This window comes from Pholcus phalangioides, unplaced genomic scaffold, assembly GCF_987345545.1.
Source record: "Pholcus phalangioides strain wild (caught in Gottingen) unplaced genomic scaffold, Ppha-v1.0 ptg000013l_1, whole genome shotgun sequence".
In the NCBI taxonomy this organism is placed as follows: domain Eukaryota; kingdom Metazoa; phylum Arthropoda; class Arachnida; order Araneae; family Pholcidae; genus Pholcus; species Pholcus phalangioides.
In genome coordinates, this window is record NW_028301606.1 from 27,665,183 (window position 1) to 27,682,885 (window position 17,703).

Here is a 17,703-nt window from a genome sequence, read left to right on the forward strand (position 1 = left end):
ATAAAATAATCAAATGTACCTATGGAAAACAAATTGAATACTTGGAGGCCAGTAACTACTTTAAAGTGGAATTTTTTTAAAGTGAAAATTTGGTGCCCTCTAAACAAAAATAAAACAATTACCTTAATAATTTGCTTCATTCATGAAATATATTATGTACATGGAGTGGTTGATATGTATTCACTATTGTCGTGTGAATTGCTTAGTGATTTAGATTTAGATTTTTCACTTTAATTAGATCAGGGGGGGGGGGAAGTTTCAGAAATTATCTCATTTGGGGTTGCGTTAACATTGTGTCTATAGAGAAAATTGTGATTCCGGAGGATTTTATAAGTTTTAGCGGGATATTGGATTACCCGTTGGCCGACTAAGCATGACCGACTGTATATGCACACTGCATACTCGGCACGTATGATAGTAAGAGTTACCCAGAAACTAAATTATTCACATGTTTATGTATTTTTTTGAATTTATTGCTAATATTTCCACAGAAATAAAAAAGAAAGAAAAAAAAGCAGGTTGAGATGATACAAAAAAAATGTTATTTTCAAAAAACAATTGGCGTCGATTTTTTTCCCACAAAATTTTGTCAGTCCGATGCACTCAATTCGACACAAATTTATGCAAATGTAGTAACACTGAGCTTTGTGTGTATTTCTTCAGCCAGCTGATTTACACGCTCCGACATATTGAAGAATTTCTTAACGTCCGGTCCCAACATCTTCATCAGGGCGGGGAGCTAAAAAGAAACAATTTGTGTATAAAAATATTTCGAAATTGATAAACGAAAAACATTAATTTTATTACTAAGTTTACGATTTCAGTAAATAATTAAGCTAAATAAATGAAACCAAATTAGTAAATATTTATTTATTTTGATTGCCTATCCCTTTAAGCGGCAAAGCAGAAATCATTACATCCCGTTCAAAATGTCATATCTATTTTAATGAAGTAATCAGCAGGTGCAAACTAGGGGGAAATGGGAAAAATATTTCCTTCGAGAAATTTTTTGAAATAACTTGGCTGAAGAAGAACGCCAGGGTCTCCGCCACCGGACTTATCCCGTTGACGAGATCTCTTCCAGCCCAGCTTCGTAAAATAACTTGGCTGCCAATGCTTAAATAACAGGTCTTCAAGGGCACGAGATATCTCGTGAATACCGCTTAAAGGGTTAAGCACGTCCTTGTTTCTCTGGAATTCATGAAAGTTCAAACAATTTGATGAATAGATTAAAATTACTAAAAACTATATGATTAAACTCACTTCGTTGTAACTTATAGCCATAAATCTTTGCAAAGCAGTCAAACACCTGAACGCTACAAAGAGAAATCGACACGATGAAAATGTTTGCACTCATTTCCAACGATCAAAAAAACATGTGTATAAATACGAGAATTAATGCGTACAAATGCGAAAATTAATTTATACACAAAACATTTGATTTCTAAAAAACTTGAAATTTTACGATGCATATGTTAAATATTGATGTACTTCGGTGAAGTAAAATGTCAAATTTGATAAATGATTACATAAAAAACCATTCGAAGTATGTTATATTAGTTTTTTTTCCTTTAATATTGAAGTATTAAAAGTATTGAAAGAGAAATCTTGTACCAAGCTCTTCGCTGACTTCTCCATGGAGCACCTGGAGGATTGCCATGGCAAGCTCGGTGGCAATATCGTCGAAGAGCTGTAGGTAGATAAAGAAAAGGTAAGGAAAAATAAAGAAGCGCTACCCACAGCTTTAAAGCGTTTAAAATTTTGTATACAAGGCATGCGGTGTTTATCAGTAATTTTTAAGATATTTGCACAGTCGAAGATCATTATAACGACTCCATGTTTACAGTGACCCTTATATTACAATGGCCGGTAGCATGTTTTCATACAACGACTGTAACATGTTTTCCTTTAGTTACGACGAACATATGATATGACGTCCGTTTTTGAGGGAATCATGGGGGTTCGTTATAACGAGCGTCGACTGTTATGTTTCGTCCTAAAACACATCATGTGGATTCCTGTGCAATTACCATGTGGACCACCGAAGTACGCGGGGACCGCTTTTAAAACCCCTGTTCTAAGCACATCCAAAATTCTAGGCTTTTCCTTATTTGAGGTCTAGTTTGAAAAAAAACCACTACTGTTTACTTAAATATTTTTAGTTAGAACTACTTGGGTATTTAAATCTTGTTTGAGTAACTCTCTCCCAAACTAGATTTAATTTAATATTAAAAAACTAGAAATATTTGATATAGCTCTTCAATATTGTAGTCGCGAAGCCCTTATAGATGTGTTGCTTAACATAGACTACTATATACTGGGAACTACGCATGCATGCCATAAATATTCCTCAGAGGGATTTCCAAATTTCTACTGGGTTAGTGCATGCCAGAAAGTGCTGTGTGTTTTGTGTACATGACGGGAATTCGATTGTTGAGGAATTCGTCTGGGGGTCCGAGAAGTGCTACCTTTTTTTTCAACTGACGATGACTCGGACGGTCTGCAACACATACCCTTAATGCTTCTCCGAAAAGTGTTGTATTTTGAATCTAATTCAGAAGTGATAAGTAGGCAGGTAGAAGTGATAAGTAGGCCTATACGTATCATACGTGAATTTTTTTAATGTTTTTGTCTTGACTTTTTAAAATTATCTCCAAAGAGATCAAAGGCATTCATATTGATGTGTTTTAGGACAAAGTATCAACAGGACGATCCACAAGTCATGTAACATTTGATCGTTCGGAAATCCACGGAAAAATGTATGTATAGGGATGAAAATTGACACACACATGCTGGAAACGACGTGGGTTTTTATCGAAACCTTAACAAAATAATTGCGAAAATTGTCAACAGATGGAGCTGGGTAAATTTTTAATCTTTCCTTAATTAATATATTAACTAATCTTTGCTAACAGATGCATTTCAATTCTCGGTTTTGTCACCAGACGAAGCGCTGTGACTGCTGACAATTTTTGTAATTGTTTTTAAGGTTTCAATAAAAACCCTTGTCGTTTCCAGCATGTGTGTCAATTTTCATTCTTCTACGTACATTATTCTCAATTATCGAACTTTCAAATGTCAAAAAACTCTGTAGACAGGTAGAGGATGCATAGGTAGTGTGTGAAATAGTTATTTACTTATTTAGTTCGTTACTTACTTATGTCGCACAACAGGTATGTAACACATATATAATTTTTATTATACTACCGAATTGCTGCATTACACAATGCACACACACAGGCGCACACAATTCGTTTTAAAAAGCTACTTAAACTGAGAAACGCAAGTGTATTAAGTGGTGTTTTGCACACACACATAGCCACTATAGTAATTAATCTTACATGAACCACGCATACATTTCTCTGCGGGATTTCTAAGGAATCGGTGCATGCCGGAATGTGGAGGTTTTTATGCATCACCGAGAAACATCATTCAATAATTTTCCAGAATAATATTCCGCTTCTTATATCATAGTCATTATAAAGAAAGATGAAGCGAAATCTTGAATCCTTTGAGAGTCTATCGGGATTCCGTAAAGTTAAAACATGTCAAAAGCAAAAAGATGTGACGGTTAGGTATTTTACTGAACACCCGTCAGCCTCTCGTGTTTCCTCACGAGAACGATTTTAAAACTCGCGTCCGCGAAACAATTTCATATACTTTCACTTTCAAAGTGCGTACTACTACTACTACTAATCTTAATACTTGTTTTCCTGCAAGTTTTGTACGAAAGTTTCCGAGTGCCCTGTATACGTATACGAGGAGTTTTGCCAATTAAATTTCTCGATGCCGCTTTAGATGGAAAAGCAGATCACTTACTTACTCTCGCTACGTAATGAACCAGCGTCTGCTTCCTAGACGATAATTAATCTGCTTCCGAGAAAGACAAAACTTCGTGCCTAATTTGCAACGGCAGCAGGCTCTTTGCCGTAATAAGTTGTACCTACAGATACGTGGGAGGGGCATAATTCCGCTGGTGATGCTGCCGCTGTAGTAATTCATAATGGATTCTGACAACGTTGCATCATCATCATCGATTTTCAAAATAACGATATCTGGTAAGGCGCTTTAAGTAAAAATTCTCAAAACTGTCTGAATACAGAAAACCTTGAAATTTCTTAATTTCCGAATTTCGTTCATACCTAATGTCAATATGTGTAATTTTTTTTCATTTCATTCACCATCGATATTAATGATATTCCATTGATATTTTAATATTTTTGTTTCTTCTATATGCATTATTTCTATGCATTTCACCATCAGGAGTTTTCAGCCTTTCGTGGTCCACGGACTCCTTGTGTGGTTAAAATAAAGACCGTAGACCTCTTTTTGGGAATTATATCCAGTGTGCTACATAAAATAAATGAGTCAGTTGTCTTTTCAACCAAGCTCACGGTTCCTCAGAAGTCGTTTCAAGGACCCCAAAGGGTCCAGAGACACCTGGTTATAAAAACCACTGTTATTTATAAAAACTTTGACGGAACAAGTGGAAGACCTCTTTTCAAGAGATTCTGATCCAAACTCACGTTTAGGTATGCAAACTAAATGAATGAGACGCGCTTCGTGATAGAAAGACAACATAGTTAATATGATAAGTTTAATTAAAATGATTAAATTAGACGATACATTGGAGACACATCGGGAGCGCATTTTCTTGCATGCGTCCACTCTCCCACTTCAACATCAAATGGTACTACATGATAGTACAGCTGCCTGACATGTGTCTCTATGCTATACACCTACATCTAAAGAGCAGGTGTAATTCACTTACAGGTATGTAAGATTTTCTCATCGACCAAGGGGCCTACCAGCTCATAATGATCCAATAGTGCTCGGAACTCTATGCTGAAAAATACGCATTCAATTCATCATTTCGTGTAAGTCATCATAAGAGTTGAATATTTACCTCTTTCAATGCAAGATTATAGATCAGGGCACTCCCCTTATCTCTGAGATTATTGGATGCATCGCTCAACAGACTGTGCACGGCTACCCTTACTGTGACTTTGCTGTTATTGCAAGGTTTGCCGTCCTCGGCCCACTCTGATATATACATCAGCCAATCGAAGCTGCTGGTGTTTGAACATAAATTGCACATCTGGAAAAAAAGAAAAAAAACGTTTAATATAATAAATCGGGCATTCGAAATTTTTTTATAGACACAATCAAGAAAGTCTAGTGTTAAATGTAACTTAACTTTTTTACCAGCACTCTAGACAGCAGAAAAATTTTGAAATCCAATAAAATCTCCCAAAGTATATATATAACTGTGGGTACCCCACCCTCTTTGCCTCTTTCAATAAGGAATATGCTAGACAAGACTTTCGTGTATTTATGATTGATGACCTTAAAACAAATTTTACGTTCCTAGAACGTCACGAAAGTGCATCTTTACTATTTCTGAACTTGACTGTAGCGTGTAACGCATGTACGTAAACTTGATCGATCGAAAATGTTCTTGGAGCATATTCTTTGTTCTGATAGGTGGCCACATTGCAAGAGAACTAGAAAATCAACAAACAGAAACAGTTGACTGTTTACACATCCTGAAAAGACGTGTGTGTGTGTGTGATGTCACTCTCCACTGTTCGTACAAAGGATTATAGACCAGTGTTTTTCAACATTTTTACACCAGCGGGCCGGTAAAAAAATTTAAATAATTTCACGGATCAGCGGAAATGAAATAGTTTTCAGACCTCTGATGTACAGGACAAATAGAAACGAATGTAGAGACGGTTTTGTTTTGTTTATTTTTTATTTATTTATTTATTTTGCCAAATCAGAAATTATGCAACGACTGCGTGAATTTGACTTGGACGAAATGATTTGTGGACCAGCAGGAAATCCCAATGAACTGGCGTTTGAAAACCACTAGTTTAAAATACTGCCTATGCGGGAATCGAACCACAATCTCATCGCAATCCAGGGCGAGTGCGCTAGACCACTACGCTACAGAAGGAACGAACATTTTTATTTTCTTAGAGCAGATATACACTGAAAAGGACCGTATAATGGACAGTCAGACCTAACTTGAACGATGGTCATATATACAGACATTGGCCACCAGATAGCAACGCACATGAATATGATATCCCTATCCGTAATTCATATGAGGGTCTAGATACACCGGCTTATGTTGTCTAAAGGCAGAGAATTTTCGTTGATGAATTCTTTTTTGCATAAGTCAGTTGTATAAGCCCTTGACACATATCAGTCTGGTTTGAAGGGATTCTGGAAAAGTGTCCTAAAAGGCACCCTAATACTCTAATTTCAGGTCGGCTTCTCCATCACGAGTGTACCAGCCAACAGTGAAGCCGTAATATTGACCTTCCATAGTCAATAATCAGCTGAAATTTTGTCTCGTTTAACTGGTGACCTAGTTCTTATGATTTTGTTTTTTTCGTTCTCTTATGTAATGTTCAAAATGCGAGAAACCCGATTCATATCCTCATATTACAATCAAGCAACAAAAAGAGGTACTGAATGGCATTTTGAAAAATCAAAGATGCGTGTGTTTTTCTCTCAAAACGTGGTTCGACAGAATGAGAAAATGTGTAGGTGGTTTTCAACACACAAACACCAAACATGGCCCCCCCGCTCTGTCCCTTGTGGGATATAAGCAGGTCACCTTACGGCTGGGCCATGTTGGGAAAAGGAAAGCCCTGCCAGCCATCAAGGTGGTTTTCAACAGCGCTTCGGAAAGATGGAATATAAATTAGTCTGAGATACTGATAATGAACTTTTCAAATATTGAAAAATTTTTGACACCTCTCGCACAGGAGAGTTTTATAAGAATTAACGTCTATGTAGTATAAAATAAAATTCAAAGTCTCTCAACTTTACAATTTCTTTTTAACTAGAATATTCTATTCCTTAACAAGATATTCGTGATAATAAAAAAAAATTAAACTCCTTTCTTTGAAACTGAAAATTTTTTCTGCGATTTTATTTTTCAGCTTAAATTATTTTCCGTCACATTTTCATATTAAAAATTCCAAAGAAAAACAGATAACTAAAGACAGTACGGAATTTATCTTTATCTTGACGGAATTTTCTAATTACTTCATCCAGCGTAGAAAAAAAATGGAGGAATATTAAACCCCGGATTTTTGAGAGCATCTGCTACTGGCAAAGACATGATGTTTTAATCTAATTCATAGCGCCTATAAACTCGCTTCCTTAAACCGGATCAAGGGCCATGTCCTGTTTAGTAAGAGGAAGAGGAGGATGATCAAGACGCGTATAGAGAAGGAGGAAAATCCTCTCAATTAATGCTAAACAAGCTCTTTCTTGGATGTCGTACAACACCATGAAATTCCCCGCTATGTTTTGCATAATTTTCACTATTTTTTCAATAGGAAAAGATCCGGTCGTACGATCCAATTACCATGCAAATGAATCGGAGTATTAAGAGTGGTAGTGACAGCTGTCCAATTAAAAAAAAATAATAAAATACGTATCACGGCGTTGAAACGAGTTTTCTACGGCTGGAGTTAATTAACACCAGTTGTCACTTTGTTTATAGCGTATAATGGTAAGCACGTGCCAAGAAAAATCGTAGGATATGATGTCTTCTATGTCAAAAAAAAAAATTCTTCAACCGATGGTCCATGAACCAGCCCTTGAGAATTTCCTGCCTGTCCGTGAAACTGTCTACCCAGTACATATCGCCACAACATAATTTTGTATTTAATGATTACTGTATCGTAATGCCTTTATATTAGTTTTTATTTCTGTTTTACCTGTTAGCAGGTCTGCGAATTGAATTAAATAATTTTCTGCCGGTCCCCAAAATTACCTACTTCTTATTTACTTATTATTTCTCTTTTCATTTGCCGATTCGAAAATTAAATAGGGAAAATAATAAAATATAAGACAAATAATTTTATTTGAGATCAGGGCTACTTCATTTCTCCTATTTTTTTATTATTATTTCTTCTAGTTTTTATTACTTTTCCTATTTTTTTGTTATTTTTCATATTTATTCATTTTTTGCAGGCCCGGTAATTGTTTCTTCGGTTTTATTACTCATATTTATTCATCATGTATCATATAATTTTGTTTTTACTGACCCGCAAATTATTTCTCCGTTGTTTATTAATTACGTTTCATATTTATTAATGTTTTTTCATTCCAACCAACAGATAATTTCTCTAATTTATTTATTATTTCTCATATCTACTTATTTTTTGCAGGTTCTTGAATTATTTCTCCCATTTAATTAATGTTTTTGTCCAATTTATTCATTTATTTTATTTATTTTTTTTTTTTTGCCGGTAACCAAGTTATTTCTCATATTTATTTATTATTTATCATTTCAATGAGAAGTCCTGTCATGGGAAAAAAAACTCTTCAATATTTGACGAAAAAACTTGTAGGTTTATTATTATATAAATCATTTTTTCTCTGAAATTTCTCTTTTTTTTTCTCGTCACGGGAAGCAAATTCAATACAGCTATAATACAGGGTGTTTCAAAAAGAATCACCCGATTTGAAATGCGTATATTATGAAAAATATTGAAGACATATAGACACTTAAGATTAATTTTATATTACATGGCTAATCATAAAGTATTTTTACAAATAAAATTAAAGGTGCTGAATATGTCCACCTTGGGATGCACGGCATGTCTATACGGTAGTCAAATTGGTCTTAAACCTTTGCGAGCACGTTTGCGTCCACTGCTGCTGCACGCGTATCTTCAAATCGATTAATGTAGATGGAAGGGAGGCACATAAACAGTCTTTTATAAACCCCCACAAGAAGAAATTGCACACTGTGAGGTCCGGCGATGTTGAAATGAATCGTCAGGTCCCGTGCGGCCGACCCATCGTTTAGGAATGCGATTGTTCAAAAATTGTCGAAAGTCCATGCTCCAGTGTGGTGGGGCCCCGTCCTGCTGGAAAATGAAGTCATCCGAATCGATTTTTAACTGTGGGAAAAGCTAGTCTTGACGAACACTGAAGTGGTAGCCGAAGGAAGAGCGTTAGCGCTACCTCTCGGCGACTGCGTGAAACTCGAGATTTCCCTCTTTCTACCTGTACATTACTCAATCAAAAGATTAAAAGCTGAATAGTTATGATTTTTTTTAATCGGGTGATTCTTTTTGAAACACCCTGTATATAGCCATGCATTATACGTTAGCGATGAACAGAAAATGGATTTGGGTCCTCCCGGACCGTCTTACATTAGCGCATCGAACATTGGCCACAGATTTACTGCCACTCCGCGAATTAGCCATATAAAGCCCAAACCATTTCTGAAATTTTGGACTTTGGCCAAAACTCTTGCCAATTCGTGTCTAGTCATTGAGATAGAGCGGCTGACCATGATCTGTGTGATGAGGAGGAGGTCAATTCATGAAGTGGCCGGCCATTTCGCGAATTTACCACAATTCGGCCTTTGGAAGTAGCATATATATTTTAGCCTGTCATATGAAATTACTCTTTTCCCGTTTATTTATTTTTTCAATATTTTTTCCTCACAAATTGTTTCATTTGATTTATATTTTGCCGCCCACACTATTTCTGCAATTTCTTTATCTTTGGTCAGTCTTCAAAATATTTCTTTCATTTGATATTTTTCGTATAGGTCTGAAAATTATTTCTCATATTCTTTTATCATTATCTCTCACACTAATTTATTTTTTGCTACTCCCCAAATTATTTCTCACATTTCCGCCGGTCTCTCACCATAAAAACTTTTAAGATACTTGGTGTACGCAGATTTTCCCAGAATACACATTTTCGAATTTTTCAATGTCCAAATACTATAAAATTTTCAGCATCTCACCGTGTTCGAGTTTTTGTTCTACTTGTAGTAGAAATATTTTTAAAATATTTAAGAATATACTACTGACAGGCATTATACATGCTAATGTTTTTTCCACTAGAATGCTCTTTTCTTAAAACTGAGTTTTTTGTTAGATAAGGAACATTTTTTCGAACACCAATCATTCAAATGTCGTGAAACTTCGTGTGTCTCTCAACACTATGTGATATACTTTAACACAAGGATTTTTAATAAAAATTATTTAAAAAAAACATTTATGGCACAAAATATGGGTGAAGTTTTGTTATTGAAAAATTTGCATATTGTTGTGTGTGTGTGAAGTTAAAATTCGAAAAAAAAAAAATACCCAACAATTAAAATCCCAAATTAAATTCTATAAAAATATTCATAGTATTTGAGAAATAACATTTGAGTGCCTAAAGGGAATAGAAACATTTTAAATGTCCCTTAAAGGAATGAGATTTTACCCGTAGTAAAGCATGGGAAGTCAAGATCGTGCTTCAACTCCCATTAAGAACATTGTTTTATGTCACGTAGAGCTATGAATGTGCTCTGCAAAACAAATTCATCTATTTAGACAATTGACACATCGTCGTTTCAAAGACGTTTCACGAAACATCCGCACGCAATATCAATCAGCCATATCAATCCAATATTTATCTCGATCTCCAACATAATTTCCACTTACAAAAGTAGCAATCTGCTCCTGCTCAGTGACTGGTAAACTCTCGATCCGGTATAAATAACTCATGATATGATGGTGCTCTCTATCTTGATGCAACAGCAAAATGACGTCGTCTTTGAGTGCCGCTGTCTGCAGCATCTGCAGAGTCAGCACAGGAATCTCATCTGGAAAATTACTATCGTTGAGCAACCGACCTGTGAAGATTGAAGGGGAAGGGTGGGAAGAAAAAAATATTTAAATTTATCGAATATCACTCGGTTGAGAAAATTCGGCAGATTGCGATGAGCATTTCGTCAGAGGGGAAAATACTTCTGACGGATGTTGGAAATTGAATAAATTTGCATTTCGGGAAACTTATCAGAAAAATATCATTAGAAAATAATGATATTTTTTTCTCCTCTTTTGATTTTTTTAGAGAATTTTTTTATTGCTGAAATAGAATTGATGTTTATCATTAAACAGATCTCACCGATGGTGTCAAGATGCGGAGTACCCAATGCCCAAGCACCACCTTCAGGCGAAGACAGGTAATCAAGCATTTCTGCCATCGAATGTTTCTCGTCGGGACACAGACGCTGTCCGATGATATCCATAATCTTCTGATAACTTCCAATGCCCTGATAAAGCAAAATACATAGTAAGTTTAGTTTAGTAATGAAGATTTTCGTTTTTAACCCTTACAGTAGCATTAACGAGATACCTCGCCTAGCTTGAAGCATTTTACTGCGGCAGTTCAGAGATATCTCGTCTCCTTGAAACATTCTTATATCGGCAATGACGAACCCAGATAATGCGTTGTGGTTTTGTTTTAAGTCAAAAACATACATATTTTCTACATTTTCTACTCCCCCAACTTGTCAGATGAACTGCCAATGGACTAAGTCAGCTTTTCGATAACAGAAGGATATAAAAGCGGTGTTCCCCCCCCCCCCCCGTTTCCTTCGGTGTTGCATAGGAATATGAGTACAGTATAAATAAAAGAAGCCAGAGTGTTTCTCTTTCTCAGTTGTTTTTTTTATTATTATTCTTCTCGGAGTTGAAGGAAGTGATATGAGCTCCACATCGACATAAAAAAAATATCTATTCTTGAATATAGGTGTAGCATTTTGCTGAGGGTGTAGTGATCTCAACTGTGTCAGTTATAATGCGGATCAGGAGCATTTTGAAAACCACTTAAAGAGATAATGAAGAGTAAGCAATCGGCGTTTCATTATTAATTAAAAATCATCTAAAAAAGGTATCTTTAACCTTTTGCCAACAAGCTTCGTACAGAGCTGGATATATCTGCTGTCGGACATGTCCGTGTCATGTAAAAATTTTAACACGCATGTATTTCTTTTTTTTTTTTCTGCCACAAGCCTGACGCTAGGATGCAATACATTTATTTGGGCACATATTATTTCGAATGGGGCATGTAAATTTGTGGTGAGTTTGTCCCGTGGCTCCCGAAGCGCTCGAAAATTATCTCTGTCTGTGTCCAATTTCGTAATTGCAAAATAACTGATCGATTCCTCCATGAAATATCGTATACAAAATGCATTCAAAAAATAGCAATTTATCGGTTCAGTTTAAGTTCACGTGAGCAGTGTCATCCCGGTGCTGTTCTGATAATAAGCTCACATGGCGCTGGCGAATGGAAAAAAGTTCAAAGCTTAATAGGGTAACGAAAACCTACCAAATACTCATTTTTAAGTTTTTGAATACTGTTGAATACTCTGTGCTTCTCTGCATCTAACTACGTTCGAGTTTTCGTTGTTACCTGCACCAAAAAGTGTTTTAAATATGTTTTGATATATGGTGCAAGCAGTGTTATCCAAAAAAATAATAATTTTAGAAAGTAATTTCACTCATTTTTAAAATTTTAAGAGGCCAGTTCTGTAAAAAAAAAGGAATAATGTTTTTTTTTGGCAGAGGCAGAGAGAGAGAGAGAGAGAAGCGAAGAAATACCTCTATTAAAAAAAAATACTAAAAATTTGAAGAGATTTTTTCATTCCTCAACGAAATTCGGAGGAGTGAAATTGAGTTTTGATGAGTGAATCACATAAGCGGAAACAAGCCCTTCGTACGCGGGAAGGAGGGCGATTGTCCACCTACACACACCCGCCTATGCCGATGTAATACAATTTTTTTAGTGAACGGGGAGGGTGACAATGCTCCAATGCCCACCCCCGTCTGTAGCCACCCATGAAATCACGTATGTAGATGCATATTGGGTGCTGGCATGCATTGATTATGCCAAGGGCAAAATGCTCTTTTCCAAAACTATGTTTCTATTCGGATAAGAAATATTTTTGAAACGCCAGAACAGAAGTTCTGAACATCTTTCCAGTGTTCCGTGGACATTTCGTTCCAATAAAACGAACGTCAAGGACTCCTATTGCCAGTAAGATGCAGGCGATTTAATCCTTCACTGAATAATATTCAGCACATACTAATGTAAAAACACCAACTCTATTGTGATGCCACAAAGCTCACAGACTCCCCGAAACCTGGTTAAGAACTACTCTACTAGAAGTTTAAAATGTCTTGAAACTTTACATGTCTTTTGTCACTAGGGATATTTACGCTTAGCGTTCAATAAACGATATCGAACGCTTTAACAAGAAGAAATGATTACCAGAAATTCTAATGCAAAATATATATTAAGAATTTAAGTTTTTTTTTAAAAAGTTCCATGTTGGTGAAGTTAATATTTGATTTTTTTTTAAAACCGATAAATGAAATCCAAAAGCACTCATTAAATTGTATAAAAATATTCACAAAATTTAAGAAACAAAGTGTCTAAAATGTGCAGATAATTTTTAAATATTTCTTAAAAACAGATGATTACAGTGAATCCCGCTGATAATGTTTCCAAAACCATCATAAAAACGTTGTAAGCGCGAAAAGCGCTTCAAAAGTGAAATCTCAATAACTGTCGGTAAAGTTAGGACTACGAAAATGAGTCGCTCTTAGAGGAAACGTTAAAAAGCGAAATTTGACTATATTCTGAATGAAAAAAACATGGGAAAGCAAGTTGATGGACTTCTGGTATTGTCTTTAATACTGTATTCCAGAAGAGAAATGTCACTTACATCTACATCAGGAAAAATCATCGCTGGATCTTGGTATTTCCTCGACCTTCTGGATGTGAATGTTGGCAAGTTATCATTCGATTCTGCGTCATCTATTGAGCTTCTCGACTGCCGAGGAAGAGCAATACTATTGCCATTTGCTGCTTCTGCCGGAATATCTGTCATGGCAGCATTCGCTGCTCCATTCGTTTCGGGTACACTCTAAAACAAATACCAGAAAATAATCGTTTTTTTACAGATCTATAGATTACACTTTACTATTTATTTTCACAAGAGAAGAAGGAAATTCGATATACCTGTACTGCACTAGAAGCTTCTGGATCACTTTGGACTACTTCATTGGGTTGCTGGACTTCTTCAGAAACTCCTGCTGCTGAGTTTGTTGATGTCGGATCTACAGGATCGACGGAATTCGTAGCTGCTGCTGTTTTCTGTTGTTCCTTCTTACTGGTGGCAGCATCGCCCTGGGACGACATCTTTGCCTGCTGTTCGGTGTTATTATGCGACTTGTTTTTTGAGCTCTTGCTGGATTTGTGGGAATTCTGCTGCTGGCTTGGCTGGTGGCTGTTGTGTTGCCCGTTAACGATCACTTCCCCATTCACGGTTTCGTTTGAAGCAGCAGCTGCTCTGGCCGAGTTTCTGTCGCTCACTGTGCCGAAACTTATGCCTTTAGAGCCTTCCGCTCTCAGGTTCAGTTTGTCGAAATACTCTCTCAAACTATTGCTAAGCGTCCTGGTCAAAATAGAAAAAAAATTACAGTGTAGTCACTGAGCATCAAATGATTAAGCAGCTATTCGGCGAGAAAATTACAAAACAATGAATGCTGATAATTTAATCGTAACTGGACTTGTTATTTTTTTATATTATTTATGCAAAATAATATATCTGTCAACGTAAGGCTTGAAAAAATCTGATTATTTCAAGCTAATAAATCGATAAATACGTTTTAATTCATCAATTGATCACATAGATTGATTTATCTTCGCGAAGAAACAGAAAGCACAAAAATTTTGGCATTATGCGGATAGATCACATCTAATCTTGAAACACTATTCATATACGTGCCACGGTAAACGTGATGAATCGGTAACTATGCGTATTCGCTGGTCATTGTGCTTAATCCTCTCGGTAAGGTTGATAAATTTCCCAGTATTCATGGCTTACACTGGCGATAATACATAATTCCCAAATGAAGTTGGTAAGCTTGATAAATATGGAAAAATCATAGGGAAATATAACTGTAATTCCATCATTATCAAGTTTGCCCGTACGTGATGCACGCAACTCACGTATATTTTGCTATATAAATTGAACTGAATTAACAATTATGCATAGGCGGAGATAGAAGTGGGAGTCTGGGGGGAGGCACGGTTATTATTGCTGGGGGGGCACGATGATGATGATGATGTCAATTCATATATACAGACATACGTTAGATCAGTCGACTCCTCCTTTGACGCTGCCCCCCCCCACCCCGTATCTCCACCAAAGACTCTACGGTTCACTTCTATAAAAAGATATTTAAAAAAATTATTCTACAGAAAATGAATGAAATTTGGCGCTGTTAGCATATTTTTAATAGAAACAACAGCAATTGAACATCACAACAATTTAATTAGAGTGAATTTTTAATAAGCTTAAATGGTTTATTAAGTGTAAAATATAAAGTTTTCCTTTATTTTATTCTTATCTATAAGTAGATAAAATCTTGCTTAGCAAAGTTGATTACTTTTTACCATGAGTTTTCTTTTCAATTTCCTCAATTCTGTGCGCATTTATAAATCTTCGAACACGCAAACTTAAGCATCTCTCAAAAAATTACAACTACAAGTCAACTCTTTTTAAATAAATAAAATATTTCATTTTGTACAAAAAAATGATGCCAAAAAGATGTGCTAAAACACCAAAGGAATACAAAATAACATAAATAAATAAATCTAGGAACGGGAAATTGGTGTAATGGGTTTTTTTGGTCACATACTTGCCATTTCTTTTCAAACATTAACTGTACCATAGAGAATTAAGATAAGTGGGAAAGAGATAGAAAAACAAAAACTTTATGAGTTTTATAATTAGCAACGTGAGCGAAACCGAATTTTACGCACTATTCCCACTTAATCTCAGTAATTTCAATGGTGATATATCATGTCTACCAATACTAGCTGGGCATTATACATGATGCAATAAATTCACAATAAATGAACGAAATTTATCACACTTACTAAAATTGTCGGTGATTAAGCATAATAACCGACTCTAATGTCTGTATCGCATGGAGAGCGGGGTGCGTCGGGTAATAATAACCGAGTATGTCACACATTTACCGTAAATATACTAATTCAAGAAGTGCGATAATTAATTCATAATGATCCCCGGGACTTTTCTGCACACATACAATGTAACTATTGTTATTATTATACAAATTTTAATTTATTAATTCTTTGAAATCTGGTTTGTATGTATGCAACGAGAAGCGTATGCCATTGAACTTCTCGCGGTCAACGCGTGACTTTGAAACATCACTCAAATCACGCGATGGTAAAAAAAAAGGTTTAAAATCACGATTTTTTAATGAAAAATACATTATAAACATGGAAATAGAATATATCACGCAGAACTTGTGGATTATCGGAATTCCGAAAACACAGATATCTCGGTACGATTCATGATTTCCAGAATCAGATAAACAATTTAGTTCTGAAACTCTCGTACTTACCACGCTAGGACATGAAGGGTAAACATACTGAATTAAAGACAAAAAAGTTACCAATCAAAGCAAATACACTGATCGAAACGTTAAGACATGGAAAATTAGCATTCATCTCACTATCCGTTTTTTTTTACAATTTGTACGACAAATACGCGGGATGATACTTGAATAGAGAAACATGATCGGAGAAGCCCTGTTGAATTCATAAATAGCTAACCTCCCACACCTCACGCGTTAGTGAGACATTATGTACGTTTTTGTTTTTTTACTTTTTTTTCCCTTTGAAATAAACGCATTCAATACGATCCCCCAGTCATGGAATTCACCTACCTCTACGTTTGTCGCCTTCAAGAAGAAGTGCTTCTTAACTTCTAGAAAATCTCACAAAAACTAAGGTTGGAACGTTGTGAGACAGGAGAGAGAGAGAAGAAATAAGTTGGTGTGTAAGAAATGTTTTTCTTTGCTGGTCCTGGGAATATTTTTTTTTTCTTTATGCCACTGCCTTCTGCTAGAAATAGAAACCGTCAACCGCTGAATCCCCCCGCCCTCCCTCTACTTTAGGCACATGTGATTATGCGCACACAGTCTCTCTTCTACCATCTAGACACAGGGCCAATTCTTCGGTGAAAAATGTACGTGTCTACTCAGCCAAGATTATTACTGAAACGCTCATAACTTAATGATGCTTATACCCACACAGTAATTACAATTCTGATCTCATTGATCCGAATGTAACAGATCTATCAGACCTAATAACTCCTCCGAACCTCGAAAAACTAAGAAAAATAAGAAGTAGAGAAAGAAGTTGTGTGTCCAATAGGGAAAATATTATCCCCCCCCCCTCCTGAAAATAGCCCCTTCAATTTAACGCAAAAGGGCATTTTTTAAAGTAATATTTCAATAATTAAGTAGAAGTTTCGCGATAGAAAAATCTGAAAGAATAACTTATATCCCCATATTGTATATACCCCCATAAGAGGACACGGGCTCTTCGAATGAAGGAGGAAGAGGGTGGAATTTCAACCTCCACCTTCCCACCTATACCAATAATACAAATTTTACGGGGAACAAGGTATGTGTCAACCCATGTTTCCGCCTATGTATACAGGGTGATTAGTTGATTACGTGAGTCCCTCGGTCGCAAAATACTGGTGAACCGTTGATCCTAGAGGCATACTTACACTTAGTAAAAGTACGCAAGTAACGTACAGACCTCAGATACGCCATTCAATTTGCACGGAGTTGTATAGTTATTGAAATAGAAAATATATTTTTATATTGCCACCCTATCCTAAAAAATCCAATTAGAAAGTTGCTGCCCTATCTCCCCCGCAGCCAACCGAAAAAATCCACGTTTCTAAGTATAATATTCGCTGAAACATTTGAAAATTCAAAAAGTCGCTAAGGAAAAGAACAGCATAAATTAGCTGGTCCATTAGTT

The 17,703-nt window shown here is 35.9% G+C and overlaps 1 protein-coding gene across 1 annotated transcript in view; it reads right to left on the reverse strand.

The window, feature by feature from the left end:
• Positions 1-451: 451 nt before the first annotated feature.
• LOC149078892 (uncharacterized) overlaps positions 452-17,703 on the reverse strand; it is a 40,841-nt gene continuing 23,589 nt past the window's right edge. The window contains exons 5-12 of the mRNA XM_089241079.1: positions 13,849-14,284; positions 13,553-13,753; positions 10,948-11,095; positions 10,482-10,672; positions 4,907-5,098; positions 1,615-1,690; positions 1,264-1,316; positions 452-739 (exon numbers count right to left, since the gene is read on the reverse strand). Coding sequence (XP_089097205.1) covers positions 620-739; positions 1,264-1,316; positions 1,615-1,690; positions 4,907-5,098; positions 10,482-10,672; positions 10,948-11,095; positions 13,553-13,753; positions 13,849-14,284 — 1,417 coding nt within the window. The 3' untranslated portion in view covers positions 452-619. The remainder of the gene's footprint in view (positions 740-1,263; positions 1,317-1,614; positions 1,691-4,906; positions 5,099-10,481; positions 10,673-10,947; positions 11,096-13,552; positions 13,754-13,848; positions 14,285-17,703) is intronic.